General features: G+C 45.9%; 1 protein-coding gene across 5 annotated transcripts in view; it reads left to right on the top strand.

The window, feature by feature from the left end:
- Positions 1 to 27,557, top strand: part of MYO1C (myosin IC) — a 54,899-nt gene extending 27,342 nt beyond the window's left edge. For all 5 annotated transcript variants that reach the window (XM_032707659.1, XM_032707662.1, XM_032707660.1 and 2 more), the window contains exons 2-32: positions 7,823 to 7,978; positions 8,574 to 8,689; positions 11,729 to 11,927; positions 12,814 to 12,894; positions 13,666 to 13,845; positions 14,048 to 14,146; positions 14,379 to 14,492; positions 15,037 to 15,108; positions 15,369 to 15,488; positions 15,702 to 15,784; positions 16,314 to 16,419; positions 16,539 to 16,619; positions 16,986 to 17,077; positions 17,717 to 17,811; positions 17,979 to 18,025; positions 18,312 to 18,392; positions 18,563 to 18,668; positions 19,172 to 19,289; positions 19,500 to 19,613; positions 19,795 to 19,871; positions 20,024 to 20,092; positions 20,333 to 20,417; positions 20,634 to 20,793; positions 21,532 to 21,615; positions 23,204 to 23,297; positions 23,405 to 23,460; positions 23,922 to 24,057; positions 24,649 to 24,719; positions 25,141 to 25,238; positions 25,487 to 25,586; positions 26,072 to 27,557. In XM_032707659.1, the coding sequence (XP_032563550.1) occupies positions 7,823 to 7,978; positions 8,574 to 8,689; positions 11,729 to 11,927; positions 12,814 to 12,894; positions 13,666 to 13,845; positions 14,048 to 14,146; positions 14,379 to 14,492; positions 15,037 to 15,108; positions 15,369 to 15,488; positions 15,702 to 15,784; positions 16,314 to 16,419; positions 16,539 to 16,619; positions 16,986 to 17,077; positions 17,717 to 17,811; positions 17,979 to 18,025; positions 18,312 to 18,392; positions 18,563 to 18,668; positions 19,172 to 19,289; positions 19,500 to 19,613; positions 19,795 to 19,871; positions 20,024 to 20,092; positions 20,333 to 20,417; positions 20,634 to 20,793; positions 21,532 to 21,615; positions 23,204 to 23,297; positions 23,405 to 23,460; positions 23,922 to 24,057; positions 24,649 to 24,719; positions 25,141 to 25,238; positions 25,487 to 25,586; positions 26,072 to 26,098 (3,117 nt within the window). In that variant the 3' untranslated portion in view covers positions 26,099 to 27,557. The remainder of the gene's footprint in view (positions 1 to 7,822; positions 7,979 to 8,573; positions 8,690 to 11,728; positions 11,928 to 12,813; positions 12,895 to 13,665; positions 13,846 to 14,047; positions 14,147 to 14,378; positions 14,493 to 15,036; positions 15,109 to 15,368; positions 15,489 to 15,701; positions 15,785 to 16,313; positions 16,420 to 16,538; positions 16,620 to 16,985; positions 17,078 to 17,716; positions 17,812 to 17,978; positions 18,026 to 18,311; positions 18,393 to 18,562; positions 18,669 to 19,171; positions 19,290 to 19,499; positions 19,614 to 19,794; positions 19,872 to 20,023; positions 20,093 to 20,332; positions 20,418 to 20,633; positions 20,794 to 21,531; positions 21,616 to 23,203; positions 23,298 to 23,404; positions 23,461 to 23,921; positions 24,058 to 24,648; positions 24,720 to 25,140; positions 25,239 to 25,486; positions 25,587 to 26,071) is intronic.
- The last annotated feature ends 377 nt before the right edge of the window (positions 27,558 to 27,934 follow it).

Below are 27,934 nucleotides of genomic sequence, written 5' to 3'. Positions count from 1 at the left end.
TTGAGAGACCTGTGCTTGGATTTCTATTGGCAAGGGGGATGCTGGAGGCAGGAAACCTCTGTACAGCTGTGGGCATGGAGAAAGGTTGTCAAATGTGATAGGTGAGAGTGTGATAGGCAGAGGTGTTGTCTGGGGTGGTGCTTGATGTTCTCTGAGAGAACATGTGGGTGTGGAAGTGCCCTTCACATGCCCCGGGAATGCACGGGAGTGCTTGTTCTGTTTGGAAAGTTTTACTGTCTTTGAAAGACATCATGGTCTGAAATGGTTGTGTGGGGTGTGTGGAATCCAGTGGGGAAGGGGGGAGGGCAGAGTGCTGCAAGAGTGACGGGGTGAGCCCTGTGGTGTGGGCAGTGAGGGACCAAGGGGAGTGCGGCAGTGACCGGAGCAGGGAACAGGGGTGCAGGGGGTACCCCGTTGATGCAAGGGGCACATCCATCCCCTGGCTCTTATCTGTGGGATGGCATCTGAGTTGCTGCCCCCACTCACCTGCTCACTCTGATCAGCATCAAAACTCACTTGCAAGGGCACCGAGCTGAGGTTTTGCCTTTTTTGCCTTTTTTTTTAATGCTGTTTGTCTTCTGAAGCTGCTGTGGGATGCACAGGCCTGTGGTCACAGGTAGTACTGCCAAGCAAACTGTCAGCAGCAGCATCTTGTAACCAGCAGCAGCTTGTGTCCTCTGCTCAGGAGCAAAAATGTCAGCTCCCTAAATATAGAAATTCAGTGTATTTACTTTTCCAGCCCCAGTGATCTTTCTGATCTGCCCTCGTTCATTTTTTGTACTGCTGTTTTATATTTAGCCTGTTGATTGAAATATCAACCTTTCCCCTCTTAGAGGTAAACATTTTTCCTCTCCTTCAAATCAGTTCTTACAACTACCTTTTCCTTTTCACTGCTAATTGCTTCTCTTCCTACCTTATCCCCCTGCAAAGTAAAATGTAGAAAATATAATTATGTTATTAACATTGGACAAATGATATTACCTGCTTACCATGCATATCTCTATGGCTCTGTTTTGTTTCTGGGCCATCATAATTTGCACTTTTAATTTCCATTGGAGATCCTTAGATGTATTCTTACTATTCTAAATCTTGCAGATGTCAAATGTCATTGATTAATGTATTGAGTCACAATTAATTACAGCAACATCTGCACCCACCATTACTGTTTTTCTAAAGATTAAATTCTGCATTCACAGTTGTAACTCCCCACGTCTTGCCTGCATTTGATAAATACTTAAAATGATTCCCACAATGTGATCCATTGCTCATATTTCCTATTCTGCTTTGCATTTTAGGGTGAGAAATTAAATGACTCTGTAGGTTGAAAAGTGAGGGAGGCAGAACTTTAACTTTGAGGTAGTTTGCTATTGAGGATATAACAAATCTTTGTGAGAGCAGAATAAACTGGCTTCCCCTGTATTTCCAATTATTTTAGGTTTTAAAGTGTTTCAATTTGTCCCTACTTAAAATATGGAAAACTTCAAAATAATTACAAGAATTAGTCAAGGATATAGCATTTCTGTTTCTTTAATACAATTTTTGAATGGTGTATCCCATAGTTAAATCCTTCCAACATCTGGTTTAGGATGGGAAGGGAAGTATCAGGGAGGGAGAACCAGGTTCTGAGTATGGCAAATGCTCCCTGAGTCCAGACATTCCATTGTTGGTGATGTATTGCTCTAAAACAAGCAAAACTAAAATGTTATTCTGCTATAAATGGTCCTTGAGTGGCAGCTGCTGACATGGTAACTTTTTTTGCAAGTTAAAGTTGTTTCCTTTAACTCTGCTGGTCTGTGTTATCAGAGTCATTACCTGGTTTTGATCCCAATCCCTCTGACAGTTCTGATTTTCTCAGGCTGTCTTTTGGGAAATCAGTTAAAAAGCAAAATAAAACATTTCCTTTTGTTATTTAATTTTTCCAACTAAACAAGCCAAACGTGTGTCATATAAATAATTAGCTCAGTTCAGGTGTCTTCAGAATGGGCAGACAAATCCATGTGGTTGGTTTTATGGGAGAGCCGGAGCTGCCTCTCTGGGAACCTTCTTTCCCACCCAGCTGTTGACTAACAGAGTTGGTTGTGTCCAAACTGTGCAGCTGATTTTCAGTGTGGCAGGAGGAAGGAGGGTCCTAAGTGGCTGCACTTCAGTCTGTCAGGGATTTGCTGGCAGACAAGTGCTTGACTCAGATCCCCTGGTTCCGGTCCACCTCCGTTGTTTTCATTATTGCTTTTTCCATGCAGAGGGAAAGGGGAGCTATCCCATTCTGCACCTCGGGAATTGAGGCCCTGGATAAAACAGTTGATTTCTGTCTGCTCTGCTGTCTAGCCCAGGCCGTGTCCAAACCCTTTCCCGGACTGTAAAGTGGAGTAGAAATCAAAGGAATTTTCTTTCCTTCCTGCAGCTTTGGCATGACAGTGAAGAATGTCAGACTATCCAGGAGACAAATGTTTTTTAACTGCCACCTCCCCACAAGGAGTTCGTTCTTGGTTCAGACTTGTATTGTCTTCCAGAATCTAATCTGAATTTCCCTTCCCACTCACATTTGGTTCTTGCCTGTTCTTCCGTTCCCGGCTTTGTAACTATTTCTGGAACCTGCAGATCAATCATCTTTCACTTGATACCAAGATAAAGGTGCCTCTTTCCATATGGCACCAGCTTCCTGTGGTTATTTAAGTGCAAGTCTCCTAAATGGATACAATCTAACCTGTAAAAATACACTGCCAGAAGAAAATATTGAAAGATACATTTTTAGATGTTGAAGCAGAAATCCTGTTTACGTTGGGACTTTTCTTTCTAATTATGGAATTTCCCTCCTCCATCCAAAACCATTCACTTTGAGAACTCCAGGTGTTTTCATGTGCATCACTCACGGATGCTCCAGGAAGGAGAGGGAGTTGCTGGTGCTCCAGGTGATGCCTGTTCTCTCAGTGGTCAGCAGTGCTTGTGTGTCTGGAATTGCTGTGCCAACATGGACCACTCAGGTACCCTCTGGGAATGAGTCCTTCTTATACCTGTTGAGCTGGATGTTCCATGGCCATGGACCAGCTGATGGACAAAGCCAGGGGGAACTTCTTGCTCTGTTCACATCAGCCCTGAAGCCCTGTGCTCATGGCAGAGTTACCCTCCATCTTCCAGCACACAAGAAAGTTTCCCCAGTGTCCTCAAGCTGGCTGACTCGGATACTTGGGCTTTTGTTGTGCAGAGGAAAAGGTCCTGTTTTTCAGTGTTGAGGTGTATGAGCTCTCCAAGTCCTAAGCAGAGGAAAAACTTTATAATACATTGGCATTTAGTTTAAAAGAAAAATATGTGTTTACACCTTCACAATACCATGTCAGCAATTCACTAGTTCAGTTTAGGAAACTCTTTGGTACAGTCTTGAGTGGTTTTGTACTCCCAGGAGCTCAAAGGTATTTTCTGGTCTTGTTGACTCTTGTATGAATACAAAGAAAGGCTGGAACCTCGGCCAATGTAAACCTGGCTCTGCAGGCTGCATTCAGCAGCACCAATTTACACCAGCGGAAAGTCTTTCCCAAAATTTAATCACAGGGAGGGAAAAGGCATGTGGAAGTAGTACCCTGTTGGTAATTGCACTGGCCTGGTCCCCACCATTCGGGAGTGACGGCTTTTCCCTTCCTGGCTGGCAGCCACTGTTGTGCTGATGGCTCTGGAGAAGAGATTAAAAGCAAAGAGTGGGTTAAAATAGTGTGGGAATGAGTCCCTTGAAACAGTACCATGGGGTGGGTTTGAGAAATGTGGTGGCAAAAGTCGGCTCGTGCACTCTCGGGTAGGAGTGACCGGCAGGACAGCGGGTTTAGTGCGGGATGAAAGGCGAGTTTGAGGGAAGGCACGGGCACTCCTAAGCCCACAGGCACCAAGATCACATGGAGATTGCTCAGATTTTTGCAATTCACTGTTTGCAGCCTGTGCTGGGTGTGGCATTAGCACTGTGTATCCATCCTGCAAGGCTTGGGATCCTCAGCCTGCGCCTCCTTTTGATCCCTTTAGTCCGGGCTCAGCTGCACATGGTGGAGCTGACCTAGATAACTTACTGTCAGGGGGCACCTATGCTCCCTTTCCTCCTTTTCCTGGGTCTGACACTCACCCAATCCCACTGTAAGGTGATTCAGCTCACAGGCTGGACAGAAACCTACCAGCTTCTCTTTTCTTGGGCCTTGTTTTGCTGATTTAGTGAGTTGCATTAGTTTGGGTTAGAGGCAGGTCATTGTGTAAGCTGGTGTCAGGGAGGCAGCAAAGCCCAGAGGAGGGGACATATTCTGTTTGGTACTGAACTCTAGGCTGCACCTGACCTGCCTCTGAGGTGATCATTTCACAAGCACTGAAAGACAGCAGGAACTGGCCTTGCAGCTGAATTCTTGCTCATCCCTGACTCCACTGTGGTTCCCCATCACCATATCTGTGGCCACCAGTGTGGGAAAATGACCTGAATCCAAGCAATAAAAAAAAATCAATCCGAGTTAGTTTTAATGCCTGTCAGATTTCCAGTCTATCTTATTGCACAAGCCAAAGGGTGCAGCTGCACACAGGGCAGGAGGGATGGTCCCTCTGCCTATTCTCACTGTCACAAGGACTTGTCCACCACTGCACTCTCGTAGCAGCTTCCAGAAAAACTGATTTTCACAAGGAAGGGTCTAATCAGACCCTCACAGCCTGTGTTCTCTTAATTATCTGGAATACATACCCCTGCCACAGGGCTTTTGGAGTTGTCCAAGCTGATCTCTTGCCTAGTATGGGGCAGAGGATGTTGTAAGTGAACTGTACGTCAGCCGGGGGAGGTTTGGCACAGAGAAATCTCCAAGGGAGCCAGTGCTGTCCATAGGCAAACTGCTTTAGTGGTTAATTAGCTCCACTCTAACAAATTTAACTCCCCAGACTGGGTTTTCTAGCACTGATTTACAGCCACCATATTTGGTGTCTGCCTGCTAACAGAAAATAACTAACATTTTAGTTATTTTAATTTATTCGATGCCTTACTGTCACACTCATCATTCAGTAGGAACATATGGTCATCACTGTGATTATTTTTTCCTAACTAGTGTCTTCTTTCCCTGCTTCCTTCCTTCTGCATTACTGTTCTGTTTCCATTTTGCGAAAAGGATTTATTTTCACCTCCTTTTACATTGCATCTGTTGGAGTTATTGGCAGTCAAACAGTTAACACTGACATTTGAAGCTGGTGCTAGACTTGGACATATGCAATAAAGCAAATGAGCAAATGCTGGCACTGAGAAGTGCCTATTGCTCAGCTGTGGGTTATGGCTGATGTTTATATTTGCGTTGAACTTGGGCTTGGGAGGGTACAACACTGAGTAAAGTTTATATTCTGGAGAATCAGACTGCAGCACGTCCCCTGATGGGTAACCTGGTCACATTTAATTACTGCTCAAAAGTTGCATTTAGTTGTGTTGTGTGGGGGGGGGAGTGCTGGGGGGGGGGGGTTGGTGTGTTTTTTCTTTTTAACAGTGTGAAAACTTGAGGTAATTATTTTGTTCTCACGGAGAGAGTTGGAGTTGAATGGGAAGACAAAAGCGTGGAGGAAACCGAAGCTACTTGGCCTTAAATGCCTGTCCCAGGGGAGGCGGCCGGAGCGCAGCTCTGTGTGTTGTCAGTGGGGTGGGTTGGCTCTTCCCTCGCCTGGATGTGGACAGCTGGGATCAGTTTGTCCTGGGCTGAGGGAGTGGCTGATGAAAGAGCTGCTGAAACTGCTAAGTGACGTTTTCTGTGAAAGTCTTTAGGATTATATAAACTTGGATTAACTGTGCGAGGGTGGAAGTTTCTCCTCAGTCGTTTTTGAGGCAGCTGTGTTTTAAGGCTGTAGTTATAAACTTACCCACTTGAAAAGTAGTTATTTTCTTTTGGTTTTGCCTTTGTTCCCATTACCTTGTCCAAAACTTGCTCCAGGGCTGCACCACTCTGGCAGAAGAATTCTAATTTCTAGGCAGAGTTTATTTGTATGTGATTTATCTCTTTTTCTTTTGCCAGTGTTATCCTTTATCTCACTACCTTCCTTCTCCTGGGGTTATCCCTTTTCAGCTTGGCTAAGAGGGTAGAAGAAAACAACAGAGCATTTTACTGAAGGTGTGGAGGAATTAGCTTGGAAAATTTGGGGCATTTTAGAAAGATTACTTGATGACAGTATCTGTGAATCCCTCCCAGACTGGGTCTTTCCAAGCTTAGAACTCAGGCCTTCCAGACCATGAGACTAATTGGAAAAAAGAAAAGAGGAAATCAAATGATGTTTCTTTGTGGTATTTGAGCCATTAGAGTGGATCTGGATTTGAGATTTCCAGAAGGAACTAATTTTCCTATCTGAAAACTGCTGGTTTCATGCAATCACTTCTGCCCAGGCATTGGACTTGTGGGGAGGAAGCCAGTTAGTACTTGTAGAAATAGGCAAAACTGCATTTACCAGTCATTTACCAAATCAAAAACATCTTTTACCACTAAATAATTGGTAAGTCAAGACAACTGCAGGCTGAGGGAATTTACACCCATTTAGACCCAAATTTGTACTTCAGCAGCTCTTGCTTTTATTACTGTTTAACAAAACTTCAGATAAATTTTCTTCTGACCAAGGCTGGTTTTGGTTTTTTTCCTTGCACACCATCAGTCCCTGTACTCTGACCACTGTTATATCTTGAGAAGGAGCAGAAAGAAGAAAACCAGGCAATGTGAATCAGCAGAAGGCACCTACATCATTGTGTAGGGTTTTGGGGCTGGATGACACTGTTGAGGGTCCAGCATTCCCAGTTTGTGATGCTGCTGCAGGAGAGGGTGTCTGTGTATTGCTCCTAGTGTGGGAACATCTGTGGTGTTTGTGCCAGCGATGGCAACATCCCAGAATATAACAACATTCCCTGCAATGCATTAGTGCTTTAGGGAGATCATTTAGGAGAAGGGTTGCCTGCTGTGAGGAGTTTGCAAAGTAGGAAGGATTTCAGAATATGATAAGGAAATGCAGACAGGTGTGAGGCAAATGGTTCAACACATTGTATCTCCTGTTTCTGGTTTCTGTGGTGTCTCTCATCTTGAATGCCTTGTACATCATCTCTCTGTTGTGTAGAGATTTTCCGGGCAAGTAACAACTGAGTCACCACTCGGTGCACATTTCCCCTCCCCGTTTCAGTACGTGAGGCTGAGTGAAGTCAGAAGTCAGCAGACGAGTGTTTTCCAAAGATGGTTGTGTCTGAACCCACATCACATCAAAAATGTAACCTTTAAAAGAAGGTCAGGGAATAGAAGTTGCTTGATGCGTGTTAGTGTCACAGTCTAAATTCAGTGGCGTGGGATGCAGAAATGCCCATTTCTCGTTTCTTCTAAATTTTTGCCGAATTTTCCCATTGGTTGTCTTGTAACAGCTTTTAAATTGGTCAGCAATGTGAAGCTGTTTGCTTGTGAGATGAATCATCATTAGTCATAAAAGATTCCGTACCTCGAAACGGCTTCCTGTTGTGAAATGAGATAGAGAGGTGGAGAGAACACATTTCAGTCCCACTCCTGCTGCAGGATGCCTGGGAAAGGAAATCCAAGATTTATTCTCTTTATCAAATGCTTGTTTGATTGATTGATTTAAAGTTATTGGAAATTTAGCAGTAACTTTCCCCTCATGCTGTCTTGTCTTCCATCAAAGCAGTTGGTGTAAGCCAAGTGATCAGGTGTTGGTACACACTGAGTAGCGTTTTCAACAGTAGCAGTGGGATTGTTCTAATATCCATGGCTGTCCATGGATAATTGTGGTTCTTGTGGATGGGGAGAGCTGCTTGAAAACCACAGGTATCCCAACCTTCCTCTGCTCTTGGCTGCAGGGATTAGGAGCTAACGGCATCCGGCTGACCATGGAGAGCGCTCTGACCGCCCGGGACCGTGTTGGGGTGCAGGATTTTGTCCTGCTGGAGAACTTCACCAGCGAGGCAGCATTCATTGAAAACCTGCGGAAACGCTTCAAGGAGAACCTGATCTATGTGAGTAGCAGTGACAGACACCAGTGTTCATCAGTGACCTGAATGTGGGTGTTTGGTGCAGAAGACGTACCCAGCTCTGCTCTGCGGTTGGCTTTGGAGGTGGTGGTGTCAACTTTCACAGACCATTGCTTGTGTCAGAGCTAGTCTGGGACACTGTCATGTTGACAGATGTAGGGACTCCCTGCAGTGCTCCCGTTGAGGTCTGCTGGCATTTACAGATTTTGCCAGCACTGAAAACCCGATTTTCACCACGTTCTTCCACGTCATGAATTCACTCGCTTCCAGCAACCCCAGACTTGAACTTGATCCTAAATGTATATCAGAAACAATCCAATATTCTTGCTGTTAGAAGCACTAAAACTGTTTGCAGGTCCTGTTTATCCAGCAAGGATCCAGCAAGGATAACGTGTCTGGCATAACTCCAGCAGTGTCACTCTCACAGCACTAAGAGGTCACTGCCTCAGCACCCTTGGCCTGTTTGGAAGCTCCTCAGGAGCATCCCCAGGGCAGGCACTTGGCCTTCAGAGAAGTCTGAGCTCTCAGACTCTGCTGCCAGACCGTCTGTAACCTTCCTGCTTTTTGTTCTCTTTTCCAGACCTACATCGGCTCTGTTCTGGTGTCTGTGAATCCGTACAAGGAACTGGAAATCTACAGCAAGCAGAACATGGAGCGGTACCGCGGCGTCAGCTTCTATGAAGTTTCTCCTCACCTGTGAGTGAGTGGCCTGTGGGTAACAGAGCAGTTTGTGCCATCCCCACACAGGTGTGAGCAGCAGTGATGTGTGAAAACAAGCAAATAGGACTTTTCCTTGCGCTGAAAATCCTAGGGATATAAAGGACCCTCCGGAGGGTGTGGTGTGGGGCTCTTTCTATTCCTGTTCCTGTCTCCAAAGAGGATGAGTTGCCTTTGCAAGAGCAGTATTTGGAAAGGGAGTCGGTTCCTTCCTGGCTGGAGGAACAGAGTTACTTGCCCCTGGCAGGACAGGAGTTCATTGTTCCAGGGTTACTTGGGGTCTCCGTGTCCGGGCCATGAGTTTCCCCAGCACGGGGCTAACCAGGGGAAAGAGTGTGTCTGCTGTGTGTGGGTTTCTTTCCTACCTCTGCTGGTACTGCCTGACCAATATTTATCTGGTATTTCCCTTGTTGCTAAGATACCGTCAGCCTGTTGGAACAAGGAATGTATTTATTTACATGGTCTGGCCTGGTGAGTGTTCCCAATTTCCCATTTAAAAAAAAAAAGAAAAAAAAAATTTTGAGGTTTAAAGTTATTTTTGAAAGCATTTGAATTTTTTTGTCGGACCGAATGGCTGAGAGCTGAGGCCACATGGCTTCAGAATGTTTTCTTTCAGGACCAAGGGCCAAATTCTGAGCACCTCTTGGAGGGGTTTTTATGTTGTATTCTGATTTGGGGTTTTTTTTAAGAGGTCTTGGAAGAGTAAATGATATTATTTTTGAGTGAACTATTTGGGTTGTTTCTTATTGCTGGCACATAGCCCAGGAGAGTAAACAAAACAGAATGCACTGCAAGCACAGAGAGGGGGAGAAACACCATTACTTGGGAAAGTCTAAACACTTTAAGTTGTATTTTTTTATGGTAAAAGTATGATTTTTATTGTGTGAACCTACGTGGGGGAAAATTAAACCTGAAAAAACCCTGATTCAAACCTCCTCAGTTCTCCCCTTGGTGTAGATGTTCCACTTTGGCCAGGGTGTTCTTGAAGGGCTTCTGTGTCCTTAGATGAGAGTTTTGGGACTCTCTGGAAAATCCTTGGGACTGTGGCTTCTTTTTTCTGTGTGCAGTAGGTGCAGGACTGAGGATGATGGCAGTGCTCATGGATTGAAGCATTAAGCAGATGTGCTTTAATTCCTGTATCTGCTACACTTAAATCACAGGGCAGCTGATTATTTCTTAGGCTGTTCTCTTTTGTTTTAACTAGTCCTGTGAGAAGTTGTAAAACGTGCAGCTCATAAGTAAACCCTGGAGAACTGTAGTGCTGGATACCACTGCTGCTCCCACTGGGAAAACAGTGTTTTTCTTAACTGTTTTTACCCTTCCATTAAACCCCATTGCATTATTTATTTCCATTGCATTATCTGATGATGTATGCATTTAAAATTACTCTGAGGAGCATCAAAATGCCCTGTCTGCAGTGTAGTGCTCTGGGCTTCTCCTTCTACAGTAATTCAGGTGTCTTTTTTCCCCTCTTTCTCCTCTTTTAAACTGATTCTAGAAAGCCAGAATTCTTCAAGATGTCTGTTCCAGTGTCAAACTAGTTTAAGTCTAGGCCTGAGCTCTGGGTTCTCTGGGAAGTGCGTCACGTTCAGAGGAGGAAAGTTATCCCTATGGGCTTGGAACACAGCACACTTCCCAGGGATCTGTCACATCCTGTCCTCTTTATGGCCTGCCAGGGGGTTTGGAGATGGGGGCTGCAAATGGGACCATAAACATCTTTAACTGAAGTGATTCTGTGTGTGCTGTGCGTGACTGCTGGCGCTCACAGTGCCATAAACCACCCAATAAAGGCACGCAGTCTAGAGGCAGCTCTTCAAATTTAAATTAAATTTACGTTTATTCAGCTGTTTTCAAAATGCTCCAGAGGCAGAGTTTGGATGGGAAGAGAAGGACGTGATGTGTTCAGTGGGGTGAGTGTGGAGTTGTGTTGCTAGGTAGCTCATTGGCGTTGCCTTAGCACCAAGTATTAATAGACCTGAGAAGGCCACGGCTGTTATTTTGCTGTGATTATTTCTAATTAATTGCACAGCATGAGAGGTAAAGAAAAACAAGAGGAAAATTAAAAAAAAAGCAAAGCTACCAGAAGGTTGTCAAGCATATGAAGACAGGATATCTGCTTGATCACCACATGTAAGACAGCTGAAAATCTTGTTATGGAGATTGTCTTAGACGAGTTGTGAAGGGCTGATGCTTCTCTTTAACTCTCTCCCATTGTCCTTTCCCTCTCCCTCTATGAGCAGTTGCCACCATTGTCACTCATCCTCCTGCTCTCTGGTGTTTTAAGAGTGTGTGTGACTGTGTAACTCTTGGCATGAAATCCTGTCTGGTCTGTGATGGGCAGGAAAAGAGAAGGGAAGGAAAAAGCAGCAAAGAGGAAGCAGGGACAGGGCCAGAGCTGGCTTGTGCAGGCAGGAGGTGTTTTGGGCAGTGCTTGGCCTAAGGTGGAGGGTAGCTGAACCTACAGGATGCTCCTTAGTCTGTGCTGGCTCATCCAACTCTTCCCACCATCCAAGAGAAGCTGTGAGAGGCTGGGCTACTCTGGAGCCACATTACAGGATCCACCCAAATAGCAAAGTGCAGCTGTGACCACCTGACTGTGTCATCACTGAAAAGATAAGCAAGAATAAACACCGCTGGACAACAAGGTGTTTCCTGAATGTTAAGCTTTTTTGTCCTGGGGGACCAATGTTGAGAGATCATGTATATTTAGAAAAGTTGATCTGCACCATTTAGTCAACTTCTACAGAAACTTCTTTTGTCAGTTTGTGAAGGAATTTGGTAATTTGTGCTGTCACCCTGCAGAAACTGGGCTCAGTGGTTAAGTTGTGAAAGGAGTGATCTCCTGTGTCTTCACCAGTGTGAAGGAGCAATATGGTCTCACCCAGCCCGTGGACTGGGGCAGATGCTTCTTTTGGGGTGTGTCTGCCCGGAGTTCTCAGGGTGGGATAATCCTCTCTGAGGGGTCTCTGCCCTTCACCCGAGGAGCCACACCAATGCCCGGCTGTCGTTGTCCCACAGCTACGCGATCGCAGACAACTCCTACCGCTCCCTGCGCACGGAGAGGAAGGATCAGTGCATCCTGATCTCCGGGGAGAGCGGGGCTGGCAAGACAGAGGCCACCAAGAAGATCCTGCAGTACTACGCCGTGACCTGCCCCGCCAGCCAGCAGGTCGAGACCGTGAAGGACCGACTGCTCCAGTCCAACCCCGTCCTGGAGGTAACTCCCACGGGAACCTGGCGCTGAGTCACAGCAGTGACACATTTTCCAGCTGAGGGGGTGGTGGAGGTGGGACCCCACGGGACATGACAGAGTGGAGAGCGTGTCCTGGGAGTGCTGGGTCATGGTGTGTGGGCAGATCATCTGCTCTGCACACCGGGGAATCCCGCTCTGATTCCAAGCCAAAGGAATGGCTGGCTGCTGCTGAGCTCGCTTGGCCCTTTCCACTCCACTGGGAGGAATTCTGGCATGGCCGGGGCTGCAGGGAGAGAGGGGAGTTTGGAGTGGGAAGAGCTCTGGTTCACTGGGTCAGTGTGCAAAGGCAGGAAGGGGCACACCACAGTGGGCAGCGGATAAATGCGTTTGTGGGTTCATTTTCTGGTGCTGTGGTGTCCTCTAGTGTCCAGCCCCAGCTGTCTCTGTAGTGCCCGGTGATATTGCTGCTCCATGCTCAGCTGGGTGCTGTATCCTGGGAAAGGTGAGCTCCCCGGAGCAGGGAGAGCCTGGCAGGCCCTGTCCTGTTGGGATAGAGCCTGTTGTCAGTGGAGCAGCAGGTGGCTGTAACAAATGGCTGTGATGAAAGAGGAACCTTTGAAAAGACTGTCAGACATGACATATGTTGTCAACAGTGGACCAGCATTAAAATAAGCTTTGCTGAGGGGATGGAAGTATTTTCAGAGGGATGTTCCATCTGCAGTGCTCGCGCTGGGTATAAAGATCAGTGTTAGAATTCGGGGAGCAATCTGCTTCCTTCTTGTTTTTCTTTGCAGAAAGGAAAATCCTGGGCTTTAGTGGCTGTAAACAATGAACTGGCAGCTTCACCAAAGTGTTTGTAAATCATCTTATTTGGTACTTATTTATTTCTCTCTAATCATTTTCGTTTCAGGCCTTCGGAAATGCAAAAACCCTTCGAAATGACAACTCCAGTCGATTTGGGAAATACATGGATGTGCAGTTTGATTACAGGGTAACTTGAAATCTGTTTTGTACCTTGGAAGCTGTGCCAGTCATAGCAGTTTTCTGTTGCCTGTGTGTTCTTGTCCTGATGTGTGTGTGGAGCAATTGTTTTGCATTTCCTTGATGACAATGTGAGCAGAGTCTGTGGTAGCAAAGTTTACTTCCAGTGGGTTTATAGTACTCACTCTCCTTTCTTTCTTCCCTTATTTCTCTACATAAGGAGACAGTGAGATTAAATCCTCTTATTCCTAGGGTATATGTGCACTGTGCAAATGGATAGTCCTGGACTAAATCCACATAATCCAGCTGTGATCTGAAGATAATCTCTGTCCTGTGTAACTTTGCACAGTGTTTGTTTCCATTCTGATCCCCAGTGTCCCATGCTGGGAAGATGAACACAGTGCAGGATCTGAGGAGCTCAGCATTGCCATCCTGCAGTCCTTTAAACATCTCAGGATACAATCCCTCCACACTTACAGTTTTGTGAATACCTTCTGAGAAGGAAATTTACACGAGACAACATGCCATTCAGCGTGTTCTGTGGCCAGGATTGGTGTTACACCATGTCATTGTCACTCAATAGCTCATTTTGCGTGCACTTGAGCACCCAAATCACCGTGCTAGAGCTGAAATAGAGCTTGTGATACAAAATGACAGATGATTTTCTGTGTTTTTATGGGCTTTTGTTTCAGATCCTGTTTGTCTTTGAATAGACAACCAAGAAGCAGAAACATTTTCCTTTATGTTGATGAACTGTTTCAATGTACCTGGTTTGATTTAGGGGGCTCCTGTCGGGGGCCACATCTTGAACTACCTCCTGGAGAAATCCCGAGTTGTGCACCAGAATCACGGCGAGAGGAACTTCCACATTTTCTACCAGCTGCTAGAGGGAGGAGAGGAGGACTTGCTGCGGAGGCTGGGCCTCGAGAAGAACCCACAGCAGTATCACTATTTAGTAAAGGTGAGCATTAACTGGTAATTCTTATATTTTTATATTATAGAACCAAGATGTTCTCGGTTGATTTTGTCGTTTCTTTCCCTCACTTCAGAAATAACTCTGAGATGACTGCTGTAAAAAGAAACATATAACAGAAGTACACTGAGCATGGATAATGTATATTTGACAATTATTTATTTATTTGTGTCAAACTGTGTCTTTTTAGGGTCACTGTGCAAGGGTCAGCTCCATAAATGACAAAAATGAGTGGAAGATCATGCGAAGAGCCCTGTCCGTTATCGGCTTCAGTGACAGTGAGGTGGAGGTGAGGCATGTTTGGAAGCACAGCTGATTTTCCTGCTTTTAAAAAATTTTTCTGCTTTGATTTGGGATTTCTCATTGCAATCAAATCAGAGTGAATCAATTCAGAGTGAATGTATTCTCTACCGAAATCCTGAAAAAGATACAAAATGTTCTCGTGAAATGCTAATTAACACAAAACCCTCACTGTGTGTTCGTTTCATCATCCTGACTTCTGCCTCTTGCTTCCATCCCAGGATTTGCTGAGCATTGTGGCCAGCGTTCTGCACATGGGGAATGTGCAGTTTGCTGTTGATGAGCAAGGAAATTCTCAGGTCACTACAGAGAATCAGATTAAATACCTGGCTAGGGTGAGTATCACCAGTTAGGGAGATATTACAGGAAAGGTGAATTGTGGCAGTTTCCTTATTTTGAACTTGATACCATCATATAATTTTAGAATATGATTTAGAAGCTCTCGTAAATTTTACTTTTGTTTGACCTAAATAAAATGCAAATATTATCATCAAAACCCTTTAATTGACATCCTCTCTCTTTACCACCTGATCCACCACTGCCTTGTGGTTTTCACCTTCAGGCAGAGAGATGAGATTAAGACCCTGGAGAGGAACTTTAAAGAAAAACCCACCTTTGTGGCTTTGCTTGGTCAGTTCTTTGTGCCAGAACCATCAAGCCAATGTATTTGTTAGGTCATATCACTGCCAGGAAGGAGGGGATATGTGGGAGAAAAGGGAGGGATTGATGCTGCAGAAGACTTGCAGTGTGAGTGGGAAAAAAAGGGTTGGTTCACTGGACTGGGATTTTAGGAAGCAGCCTTTCTGATGTCTTAAAACTATTATTAGTAAGTGGAACATACTGCTTCAAAAATCAATTTAATATCCCACTGCTTTGCAGCTTCTAGCGGTGGAAGGCTCTGTTCTTCGGGATGCACTGACCCACAAGAAGATCATAGCAAAAGGGGAAGAGGTAAGAACAGGACCTGGGGATCTGGGAGGCACATGGAATGAACACACCTTGAGCTCTCATACCAGAGCCCAACAGTCCCTTTGACAGTCACTTGTCAGAGGACTCAGTGCAGGCATCCCACAACCCGCTGGTGACTGTTCATCTGGGAGGAGCTGGGCCCAGGCAGGCTGTGGAGTGACTGTTAATTAATGGTGAACCAGGGGAGTGAAATCTCTTGTTGGAGTGGATGTTGAGTGGCTTTTGTCTCCTCCTGCCTGCAGCTGGTCAGTCCCCTGAACCTGGAGCAGGCGGCCTATGCCAGGGATGCTCTCGCCAAGGCTGTCTACGGACGCACCTTCTCCTGGCTGGTGAACAAGGTCAACAAGTCTCTGGCTTACAAGGCAGGTGAACCTTTTGTTTCTTGATATCCAACCACCTGTGAAAGGAAATTCCAAATCTTTTAACTGCAAAGCAGTAAAGCAAGTTCCAAGCCTTAGTGATTTATAAATTGTTTTCCAAATTAAGCAGTAAATGCTGGAACTAAATGATCAAGATCCGGTGATGGATCGTAGCTGTGAGTACAAATCTACATTTATTTTTTTTCTCTATTGCAGGACGAAAAGTTTCCAGGCTGGAGAAGTACAACAGTTCTAGGATTGCTTGACATCTATGGATTTGAGGTTTTCCAGCACAACAGGTTTGTTTCAATCGAGGTTTCTTGAGTTTTGAGTAAACTCTGCATGACTTCATTCATTACAGTGTTTCTCTACTTTGTGATTCAAGACCTTATTCCATCTCTGGTTCTCTTAATAAGAGAAAGAGGTGGAATTTAAACTTCAGGAAATCAGTTGGAAAACTGATAATCACAGGGACTCTAAAACCTGGGGCATCCAGCTAATAATTAGCATTTACAGGCAGGTCAGTCTGGAACCTCCCTGAGAGACAGCAATGAACAGACTCTCAAATTTGAAGTGTTATTGGGCACTTACTAAAAGTTTCTGTGTTCCTCCATATTTCCATCCTTCACATTCCATCCTTCCTGTCATTTTTCCCTCCTTTTGTAACCAAGTTTCACTAAATAATCAACTTACTATATTTATACAGCCAGTAGATAAAACATTTCACAAAACCTCTTCCATTTCTGTTGATTTACTATATTCGTGCTGCTCCCACTGTTTCACTTGTGGTACAGTCTTAGTGATTGTTTTTCTGATTTTTGTTTGCAGCTTTGAGCAATTTTGTATTAATTATTGTAATGAAAAATTGCAGCAGCTCTTCATAGAGCTCACGTTAAAGTCAGAGCAAGAGGAATACGAGTCTGAAGGCATCGCGGTAAGAGCCAATGTCATCCCTTCACCCTCTCCTTCCCAGCACCTCCCCACTGAAATTTCCATGTATTTTTCCAGCCTAGAATTGTTTTCACCCCTAAGTGTGATTTCTTATCTTTGCAGTGGGAACCAGTTCAGTATTTCAATAACAAAATAATTTGTGATTTGGTGGAAGAGAAATTCAAAGGCATCATTTCTATTTTGGTGAGTTGAAAGCACCTTTTTAAATGAAAAGTTTGGGGCAGTGTAGTGGAAAACAAGGCCAAGAACATAGAAATAAAACAGTTTTATGTTAGGACTGTTGGAGCAGGTGGGGAGAGCAACAGTACTCTGAACAGTGACACTATGAAAAGTCATTGTATCACCTCCATAGGCTCTGGGGAAAGCAGCTCCCAATCCAGGCAGTCTGGAAGGAGCTCAACAATTTGTCACTCATTGAAATCAGAGCTGGTTACCTGTGGAAAGGCCAAAGGGCCAAACTGGGCAGTGTTTCAGTGAGACAGAGTCAGGGCTGGTCTGGGTGCCAACAAGCCCAGTCAGAAACCAGTCCTGGAACGTGTCTGTCTGTAGGATGAAGAGTGTCTGAGACCTGGGGATGCCACAGATACAACATTCTTGGAGAAACTGGAGGAAACTGTGAAAAACCACCCTCATTTTCTCACGTGAGTGTTCCCACAGCTGAGGGCAGTTACACTGGTCAGATCCAAGCGTGTGAGAGAACCCAGAGCTTTAGTTATTCCTAGAAAACATTGTACTCATGGTGTGTAGAGCAGTAGCATCCTTGGTGTGCTGGGTCCCCCATAAAGGATGATCAAGTTTTCTTTTGCAGGGATTTGATTGTGATTTAAGATAATATAAAATAAGTTGGCAATACTGACTGCCTGGCTCTTCTCAGGCCTGAGCTTCAAAATACAATAGGGGCAGCAAAACTCTCGTTACTGACTTGCCACTTCACCTTTCAGATTATTTACTTCAATTTTGGAGCTCCAAATGTCTTTTTATTGTGAATGTTCTGCTTATGCTCAACCTAGAACCTGTACAGCATCTCATGTGCACGCACAACCCCTCTGCAAGGAACACTGAAATGCACCCCTTTGAAATAAACATAAATACATTTAATAACATTTTTATGATGTGCTGGTGGATGACTCTTGATTTACTTGTGGTCTTGAAAATCACCAAGTCAGATTCCATTCCCTGTCCCCCTTCTGTGTTCGCTCAGGGACTGAACGTCACGGTGCTTTTTGGAGCGACTCTCCCAGACGTTTGTTTCTCAGGGAGCTTTTTGACTTTCTCCCCAGGCACAAACTCGCTGACCAGAAGACACGGAAGTCCCTGGGGCGGGAGGAATTCCGGCTCTCGCACTACGCTGGGGACGTCACCTACAGTGTGGCAGGTGAGTCTGTGCGTCACCTTCCTCCTTTTCTCCTCCTCCCATCCCGTGCCCTTTGAGCTAAAACAGCCTCACTGTGTAGTAAAGAAAAATCTGGGCATAGAATTTTTCCTGCCCTGAAGTTCCCATGGAACAGCAGTGGGAGCCTGAGTGGTTTCTTTTTCTTCCAGGTTTTCTAGATAAAAACAATGACCTTCTCTTCCGGAACCTGAAGGAGGTGAGTGTGGACAGAGGATGTTTCCAGCACCCTGCAGAACGAGCAGTTGGGTTTAAAATGGGATGGACCTGAGGGAAAAGATTCTTCTAGACTCCACCTGGAGAACATGTGTCCATAAGTCTGTGCTATGAAAAGAGCAGTTGAGGTGCCCAACGTTCATTTTATTATTAAAAAGCAACACAAACCAAAAAACCCCAAACAGAACCAGTTTTTGTCCCATGTTTCTCTGGTAGTTCACTGAGGAATGGTCTGTACTTCATCTCTGAAAACATGTCTCTCTCTGCAGACCATGTGCAACTCTGAGAACCCCATCATAAACCAGTGTTTCGACAGGACAGAGCTGACAGACAAAAAGAGACCTGAAACGGTAGGAACACAAGAGCTGGAGGGAAATGGGGCTGTTTTCTCTTTTTAAAGACATGAGCTCTCTAACATGGTGATCCCAGTGACAGCCCCTCGCATTCAAAGCTGGGAGCCTGAGTTTTGCAGTCACCAGCTCTAAGTCATTGCTTCATCCGTAGTTTTCTTTTCTCTTAGGCAGCAACTCAGTTCAAAAACAGCCTCTCCAAACTCATGGAAATCCTGATGTCCAAAGAACCCTCCTACATTCGTTGCATGAAACCCAACGATGCTAAACAGGCTGGTATGACCCTGGGGACTCTTCTTTGGCAGATGAAGGGCACTAGATCCCAGCCAGTGAGGCACAGAAAGGAGCAGGAATGAAGTCCTGCAAGATTTGTTCATTTTGGGTCTGTGCCAGAGCTTCTCACAGGGAGGTGGTGGCAGTGCCAGCAGCCAGGAATTGGAACGGGAGCACTGGTCTTGGGTGAAGTAGGGTCATGGTTAAAGTAAAGAATTATTAACCTACATAAATGCCCTTTAATGACCTTTATTCTCCCTCATTTTTTGTTCCTGTGTGCATAGAACATCCTAAAGGAAAACTTTGTCTTGGAACTAAATATAAATTATGAAAAAGGGATGGGGGGAAGGCAAGAGTCACAAAGTTATGTGGGAATTACACTGCAAGGGTGGGTTAGAGGTTAAAGATGATTGTGTAAGATACAACAGGAGCTGAGCATTCCCCTTCTCCAGGTGAAGGGGCAGCCACACACTGATCCTGTTTCTCTATTTTCCTGCTCTCTCCAGATCGATTCGATGAAGTTCTTATCAGACACCAAGTGAAGTACCTGGGGCTGATGGAGAACCTCAGGGTGCGCAGGGCTGGGTTTGCATATCGAAGAAAATATGAAGTTTTCCTGCAGAGGTAAAATTACCTTGGACTTCTTTCCACTGCTGCTGCCTCTCCCTGGTCTTCCCTCCAGGGCTGGGCAGTCGTTCTGAACAGCACAGAGGCAGCCCTAAAACCTCACAGACCTATTTTCTAGAGGGGGCCTCTCTCCCTTCCCGTGGCCTCTGACCCTTCTTCTTGGATTGGAGTTCTCTCCCTGAGATTTCTTCTCCTGCCAATTTGCAGGTACAAGTCGCTGTGTCCAGAGACGTGGCCCACGTGGGACGGGCGGCCCCACGACGGGGTGGCCGTGCTGGTGAAGCACCTTGGCTACAAACCAGAAGAGTACAAAATGGGCCGGTTAGTTCTTCTGTATTCTTCATTTGAGGTTATAAATCATCAGGTGTCCATGTAATGGCTCTTAAATAAGGCTTCTCTACCCAGTGGGCGAGGGAGGGATTACAGAGCCCAAAGAGGATGCCAAGGGTAGAAAGCAAACTTCTCCAGCATGTTAAATGCAATTCTGCATTTCTGTTTCTAGAACAAAGATTTTTATCCGCTTTCCCAAGACCTTGTTTGCAACAGAAGATGCTCTGGAAGTGAGGAAGCAGAGTCTGGGTGAGACACTCACACTGCGGTAGCTGTCTCGTTTCTCATTGTTTTTTTTGCTGTTTGTTCAGGGAGGGATTTCTATTTAAAAAGTTGAGTCTTTTTCTACCAAAAGCTGCTTGGTCACAGTCACAAACTGCTGTTTTGTCTTGCAATTTCAGCAACAAAAATGCAGGCCACATGGAGAGGTTTCTACCGCCGGAAGAAATTCCTGACCATGAAACGCTCAGGTACGAGAGGCACAGAGAGAGACACGTTCCCACAGCAGCCCCCACAGCAGTTCCATGTGGACATTTATCCAATGGTTCATATTGTTAAAAACTTACATTATATTCTTTTCCCTGTGCCACACTGAAGGCTGTTTATTTCCAGGGCGGGCTTTCCTGAGCACTCTTCGGTGCCAGCTTTGTCTGGAGTCAGTGTTGGGATGAAGGACCTCACTTAGTGCAAAATCTTTGTGTTGTTTTCAGCCATAACCATCCAGTCCTGGTGGCGGGGGACCTTGGGACGCCGAAAAGCTGCCAAGAGGAAGTGGGCAGTGGAGACCATCAGGAGGTGTGTAAAGAATAGCCCAAACCCTCAAACATCACTTATTCCCTCATAATAAGATGCAAAAAATAAAACTTCGTCACTACAGTATCTGGAGCTTTTTAAAAATAAATTACAGCTATCAAATAAAGCCTAGAAAATTGGATTGAAAAAGGCCTTTAAGTATCACAAGTTTTGGACATCACTTTTCAAATTTTCTAATAATATCCTCTTCCTCCTCAGGTTCATTAAAGGTTTCATTTACCGGAACCACCCTCGGTGCCCAGAGAACGAGTATTTCCTCGATTACATCCGCTACTCCTTCCTCATGAACCTCAAACGTAACCTGCCAAAAAATGTCTTGGATAAGTCCTGGCCAACTCCTCCCCCGTCTCTCTCTGAGGTAGGAATGGCTGCCCTGGGATCTGGGGAATCACACGTGGGATGGGGGAGGGAAATGGCAATATTGGGGACCACAAGCCTGAGGGGACCCTCCTGCTCTGAGCAAGAGAACCAGGTCCCACACTGCACCAGGATCCCTGCTGGTGGAATTAATCCAGACATCAGCTCAGGGGTATAATCACAGCACATCCATGAAATCATTAGTTGCAACACCATTTTCTGCTGGTTTTCTCACCCATTTCTGAAATTCTCTTCCATTTCTCTCTGGACAAATTCGGCTCCGTCTGGACGGTTAAATTGGTTGCAATGACAGTATCACTGCCTGTGAGAACATATTAAATGTCCTCTATTGCCATTATTATCCTGCATCTGGCTGAATTGGTTTATCTGATCGAAACAAAATATTGCAGAAAATCCCAGTTACCTTATCCAAAGGTCCTTGTTTGGATTGCAGGTACAGCTGGAAGGAAGGAAGGCCACAGCAGTGTAGAGTGGGGGGATCCTGGTATTTATTCCCCCTTCTAAAGCAGCTGGAGAACGTCACAGGGCAAACTCTCATAGAAAGGCGTAAAATAAACTAATTATTTAATTCTAAAAGCGACTCTCAGTCATGAAACAGCATTTTAACCCAGCAGTGCATTCTCTGCAGTTGCTTCTCCTCTGCACTGTTGGGTTTGTCAGCAGCTCTGAGCTGTTTATTATAAATTTATTATCAATTCCCGTGTGATTCCCCCCTCAGGCGTCGCAGCTCCTGCGCCGGCTGTGCCTGCAGAACATGGTGTGGAGCTACTGCAAGAGGATCAGCCCCGAGTGGAAGCAGCAGGTACGAGGCATCCTTTAGGGTGTTTCCCAAACCACACTGACATTCCCAAGAGCAGAACTCAGCATTGTTGACTGCAAGGAATGAAGGAGAGGAGCAGCTGGATGGGAGGGGCGGGGGAGGCACAGTGGGGAGGTGGAGGGGCTCGTGAATCGCTGCATTCTGGGGTGGTGTTACAGCTCCACAGGAACACTGTCATTTATTTTCCCTTAGGTTAGAGACAAAGCACTAAAAGACTGGAATGTGTATGAAAGAAAACCCGTTCTATACGTATTTGAATACGTACTATTTAAACACTTTGTGTAGCCAAGCCCCTACATAATTTCTCTGCTGAAAGGCCCTGTTATTCTGCCCATGGAAGATAAAAATGTAAGAAGCTGCATTATTCTGCCTGTACCATGTAAAGTAGAGAGTAAGAGTGCTGCAGACACAAACCCAGTCATATTCCAAACAGAGAACTTACATGAGCAGTTCCAGCTGCTGTTGCAACTGAAAAAATGATACTGAGATTTGATTGATCTTAATCATGGAACTGTAGGGGGAGGGAATTTTTATAAATATAAATTTTTTTATTTTTATATTAAAAAAAAGGCTCAGTAAAGAGGCATAAGAGGAAATGTAGGCAACAAACCAAGTGGGATGTAACTGTAACAGCTGCCATGAAGGTTTTTCATTGCACAGTTTCTCACCTTCTGAGGGCTGCAGTGCATCGACACCTGTAAGGAGAGGCTGTGTCTGAGCCCATGATTAAGGACAGGGGATTAACACCAGCTCAGCAGAACACTTGCTTTCCCCCAGCAAACCAGACTCACTGATGATGAGGATCTTTTATCCCCATTTTTCCCTGTAAATCATCTCAGGTCCCTTGTCCTGTGTCACAGCACCCACAGCATTTGCCCCAAGTAAAGCAACGGGGTTTCCTGTTTCCCCCAGTCACTGGTGTTGTTCTTGCTGTGAGGGCAGAGCACAGGTCGTGCAGTGTGGGGTGACTGTCCTGGAACTCTGCCACCTCAGAGGGACTAAAGGCTTATGGTGACTAATCATCCAAACAGGAACTCCCAGGGCCTAATGGAATTGTGCTGTTTGTCAGGATAAGGTGGGGAATATTGAGCAGATCAGAGAAGGTGTGACACAGCACTGATAAGGACATGACTTTTGTCAGTGCTTCAAGTAAAGGTACTGCAAGGCTTCAGGGGGAAAGAAAAATAAGTCTGAAGCATTAAAAAACCCCTAAGGGATAGAGCAGAAGAGCAAACTGTGCAGCTTGAGAGGAAGAGGTTGAGAGAAGCTCTGCAGTGGGAGAATTCTGAGACTTTTTAAACATGGGCATTATTAAAATCCAGAGACTATGTGTCATGTCCAGATAAATTCAAACAGGAAATATAATATTTACTTAAGAAAGAGAAAGGGAAAAAGGGCGGGAGATGTATGGAATATTGATGTAATTTTGTGACTGGTATGATTCAGGAGGTCAGAACTAGATGACAATTGTTAATAAAACCAAAAAGGGAACATCTCTTTTAAGACAAATGTATCTTTTTAACAAGGAGAAATCTTAAACTAAACAAGAATTCATCTTTTGTCCTTGCAGTTGGAACAGAAAGTAATTGCCAGTGAGATTTTCAAGGGTAAAAAAGACAATTACCCTCAGAGTGTTCCCAGACTCTTCATCAACACTCGACTGGGTGAGTAGGTGTTGCCAAGTTTAATAGGAGGAAGGAAGGGGGGGATTCATCTACTCTTTCTTGCTAGAAATTTCTTTCTGACCCCCACCTCTTTGGTTTTAATACAGGTAAGGAAGAGATACATAATAAAGTCCTTCAGGCTTTAGAAAACGAAGCACTTAAGGTGAGATATGTATCCCAATACTTTTGTCAAGCTTCTAGAGTTATTCAGCAGAAGAGATTAGATTTCTGAGGAAAGTACAGCAAGAACTTTACATTGTATTAAGCTTGTAATACTTTGGAGGATAGTCTGTGGGAAAAGCTGATGGCTCAGAAAGAGGAGATTTGGGCAATTTAATTGTGTCAGTTAAGAAGTGAAGGGGTTGCAGCTGGAGAGGAAGGGAGAAACCTGCAGAGACTGACACTGGGGGTTTGCAGGCCCCCAGCCCTGACAGCTGCAGCCCCCACGGCGCTGCTGGGAACTGCTCGGGGTCAGCAAGGAAGTTCTGCCCCAGGGAACGGGACTCAAAAGAATGATCTCCTCCATTCCCAGTTTCCCAAGCACTGGGCTGTTCCTCCTGGGCGCTCTCTGGGCTGCAGGTGGTTCCCCAAGCTGTGTTTTGGCCCTGCTAACCCTTGTTTCAGTATGCAGTGCCTGTGGTCAAGTACGACCGGCGGGGGTACAAAGCCAGGCCGCGGCAGCTGCTGCTCACCCAGAGCGCTGCCATCGTCGTGGAGGAGTCCAGGATCAAACAGAGGATCGACTACACCAACCTCACAGGTGGGAATGGGCATGGAAACAGGCTCCCTGCACTGCACTCAGCTCAGTAATACTAATACAAGATCCAGTTTGTCTGTCCTGGACAAGAACAGAATCATCCGATCCTGGACAAGAATGGAATTGTCTGATCCTGACGAGCATGTCAAGTCTGTAATATCTTGAAATTGAGTTTTTCTGAAATTAAATTCCGTAAAATGTCACAGAAATTACTCAATTCATCTCCCCTAAGTAATTTCCCAATTGCACTGCCCCAGCACAGGGGAGTTGCACCATTATTGCACAGCAGCTGCCTGGGACACTGCTGCAGCTTTTGGCACTCGAAATATCCATCAGGGACTTGATCCTTTTGGAGGGGGAACTTGGTCAGAGAGGGAAAGCTGCCGAGTCTGGTGCTGTGTGGTCATTATAGGCTTTGGCTGAAACCTCTCACTTCAGCCCCTTGCAGCCCCCTCAGCCTCTCTGCTGCCTTGTCAGTGCCCTCAGCTGTCGGGTCTCTGTGTGGGAACAGTTGCTGCATTCCTGGGAGAGGTGGTGGGACACTCCCAAGGTCCCAGCAGTGCTGGTGCCACATGGCCTCTCTCTCTCCCACAGGCATCTCCGTCAGCAGCCTGAGCGACAACTTGTTTGTGCTGCACGTGCACTGTGAGGACAACAAACAGAAGGTAGGGGGGCTCCTCCATCCCTCCTCCAGCCACCTCTGGGAAAGGTTTGAAAGGCACAGAGAGCAGATCCAGCTGGGAGGAGGGGAGGGGACACACAGGTGACAGGGGTGTAACTGTGTGCCAGCTCTAAGGGCCCTTTCACTTCTATTTACTTGTGCTCACGGGTGGGGTTCCCCACTGGTTGTTCCCCAGCGGGGTCAGTGCTGTCCCTTGTCCCCATCAGTGGTGCCTGGTGGATGAATTGACTGCCACAGGTGCAGTGTGACCCACTGAGAGCCTCACCAAGCCTGGTCCCCTTGGAGGATTGGTTTTCCTTTCTCACCTGTGACAGGAGATGGCTCTGTCCCTGTTCATTCCAGCGCAGTGATTTTGGTGCAGTGACACCAAAGCCATGATCCTAAACCATGGTCTCTCCTCCCAGGGAGATGTTGTCCTGCAGAGTGACCACGTGATCGAGACCCTGACAAAAACAGCCATCCTGGCTGACAAAATCAACAATGTCAACATCAACCAGGGCAGGTGAGTGACACCAGAGCCATCTTGGGGACCCCTTGGCTCTGCTTCAGCACTAAAAGGCTACAGGAACATTCCTGTACCTCACCAAAATGCACCAAATACACCTTAACTAAGGCTCCATTTCCTTGAACACACAGATCTGTTGCAGCAAAGCATCAATACAAAGCAGCCACTTACCATTTTTTGTGTGCACTGAGCTCCTGGAGAGTCACACACACTCAGCAGAGCTGTTCTCACCTTTCTCTTCACAGCATAAAATTCGCAGTGGGCCAAGGCAAAGAAGGGATCATCGACTTCATCTCGGGCTCAGAACTGCTCATAGCCAAAGCCAAGAACGGGCATCTAACAGTGGTGAGTAAGGGCTGGGCTTCACTTACACTGGATCCAAACCTGGATTTTGGCATGAAATCCTACCTGCACACGTGGGAGCTGTGCCATGTGATGTTCTTGCCAACAGCACTGCCCTGGTCTCCCAGCCTTTCCCCCACTTGGAGCTGTGCTCTGTATTTCTGCAGCCCTGAGGGCCTGCCAGGTTTACTCAGGCTCAGCAAGTGACTCTCCTGGCACTCACTTTGTATTTCCCCCCAATATTCAGGGCGTTAACACTTTACTCCAGAGCAAATCAAATTTTAAATACATTTAAAAGCACAGGTAGCAAAAAAAAAAAAAATCTTCTCCCTTTCTCAGCTTGTTTGTGGTTGTCCTGACTCCCCTTGCAGCATCAGAGCTGGGAGCTCCCAGCTGCTTGGAACAGCCTCAACTTGAAGATGTTTGGGAACTGAAGCTGTTGCAGCATCTCTGTTTTGAACACTTTCTAACCCATCCCTCTCCTGCAGGTTGCTCCCCGTTTGAATTCCCGATGATGAAACGTGTCCCTGCACCAGGACCTTTCCCTCCATGGAATTGGCTGAACGTTGTTCCCAGCAAACCCCCCCCTTCCTCGCTTTGCTCTTTCTGTTTATCGTTACCAAAGACCTGCACTTTCAGAACCACCACAAAATACATCCTGCTTTGTCTTACTCTCAAAAAATCCCAAACAAAAGGCCTTCTCTTCCTTTCCCAAGTGGCAAACACGGGGTCCAACGCAGCGTCCGCAGCTCGGGACATTCAGCTGGGCTTTGAGGGAGAGGGAGCTCTGACTCTGTTCACAGAGTTTAAGCTCCGATGGAAATGACCAAAATCTGTGCTTGTCGTCACCAAAAAGCACAATCAGAAAACAAGTAACTCTGCTGCTTTCTCAGCCAAACCAATGAAATGCCAAACTTTGTATTCAGAATGTTTTATGAAGAATTTTGCTCTGAGATGTTTTAATGCTTTGTGTTACAATTTAGTGAAGCCATATTGTGTAAATGAGTAAAACCTGTAAATACTTTATAGCTGAGGATGAGATGCACTACGAGAGGTGGAGTTGATGTGGAAACTTATGTAGATTTGGAATTTTTTTTTGTTGTTTTTAGTTTTTGGTTACAAGGTATTAACCTGAAAAACCCATCATGCAACTTCCTCACTGATCTGGATCCAGAGACTTTTACCTTTTTTTGAAGTCAGCTGTCCCATTTCTTGCTATTTTTATACCGTAGGAATTTTTCATATCCACACAAACACAGTCTAATACAAGCTGCAGAGGTTACCACTGCTTTGTGTGTCTCCAGAGTGGCAGTGCAGCCTGTAGTCCTTGGCTGTGGGATGGGCACAAACTTTCCCTCCTGCCTGGGAGTCACCACTGCCCTTCCCCACCCAGCTCAGAGCAGCACGTTCAGGAAAAACAGCTTTTCCTCTCGTTTTTAGCGATAACTGGAAGTTTGAGTTCCCGCAGTATTTATGTCGATGCCTCAGTGCTGCCTTACAAGGGAGGGCTGGGTCAGCCCTGCTGCTGCTCCCCAGCTCCAGGGACACACCTGGAGTGCTCAGACCACAGCAGAGGTTCATCCTCGGCGCCTTCACTTTAAACCCAAACGGCCACAGGGTGCACAGCTCCGTGTGGGATTCCTGCTGCCTGCACACCACAGCTCCAGACCTCAGTGCATCCTGCACTCCACTTGCCTTAGGAATCCTTCCCATTCCACCTCTATCCTGACTCAGTAGCACAAACAGCTACAGCCAAGCCCTGACAGATCTAACCCAATTGTGCTGCCTCTCACCCACCATTGGCTCCGGCTCCTCCTCTCTGGTTCCTGACATGATGCCACTGTCAGGCCTGGAATGCCGGATCCACTCGGGGCCATTCCCAGCCCTGTGCTGCAGTGTGTATATACAATGCTGTCTATGCTGGTCTATAACCCCTTCCAGACTACACTGAATAAATTTTTACAAAAAAACCAACACCCCCTGTCTCAGCTGTGGAAGTTTCCTCACCCTCTCTGATGGGCAGGCTCTGCCCCAGCCCTGCTGCACCTCTGGCTCTTGGGCCCATCTGTCTACACAGGGCAGTCCTGCTGCTGTCCAGGACAAGGCACAGGTTATTCCTAGAGAAAAGTTTCTAGGACTTAGTTTTTCAGTCCTTTTCTAGGACTAGGATTTTCCATCAGCTTAGCAGGATGGACAGCAATATCCATGGATGGAGAAAAAGGAAACAGAATAACTGCAATGGTAAGTGGAAAGCACCAACCAGCTCATGGGTTTTATACATTTAGGTAGGAAAAGGCTGGATCAGGGTGTGCCCTGCAGGCTGTTCCCAGAGCTATTCCCACAGCAGCACA

This window comes from Chiroxiphia lanceolata, chromosome 20 (assembly GCF_009829145.1).
Source record: "Chiroxiphia lanceolata isolate bChiLan1 chromosome 20, bChiLan1.pri, whole genome shotgun sequence".
Lineage (NCBI taxonomy): Eukaryota > Metazoa > Chordata > Aves > Passeriformes > Pipridae > Chiroxiphia > Chiroxiphia lanceolata.
Note: the sequence above shows the minus strand (reverse complement) of the source record. Positions and strands in the feature narration are given on the sequence as shown.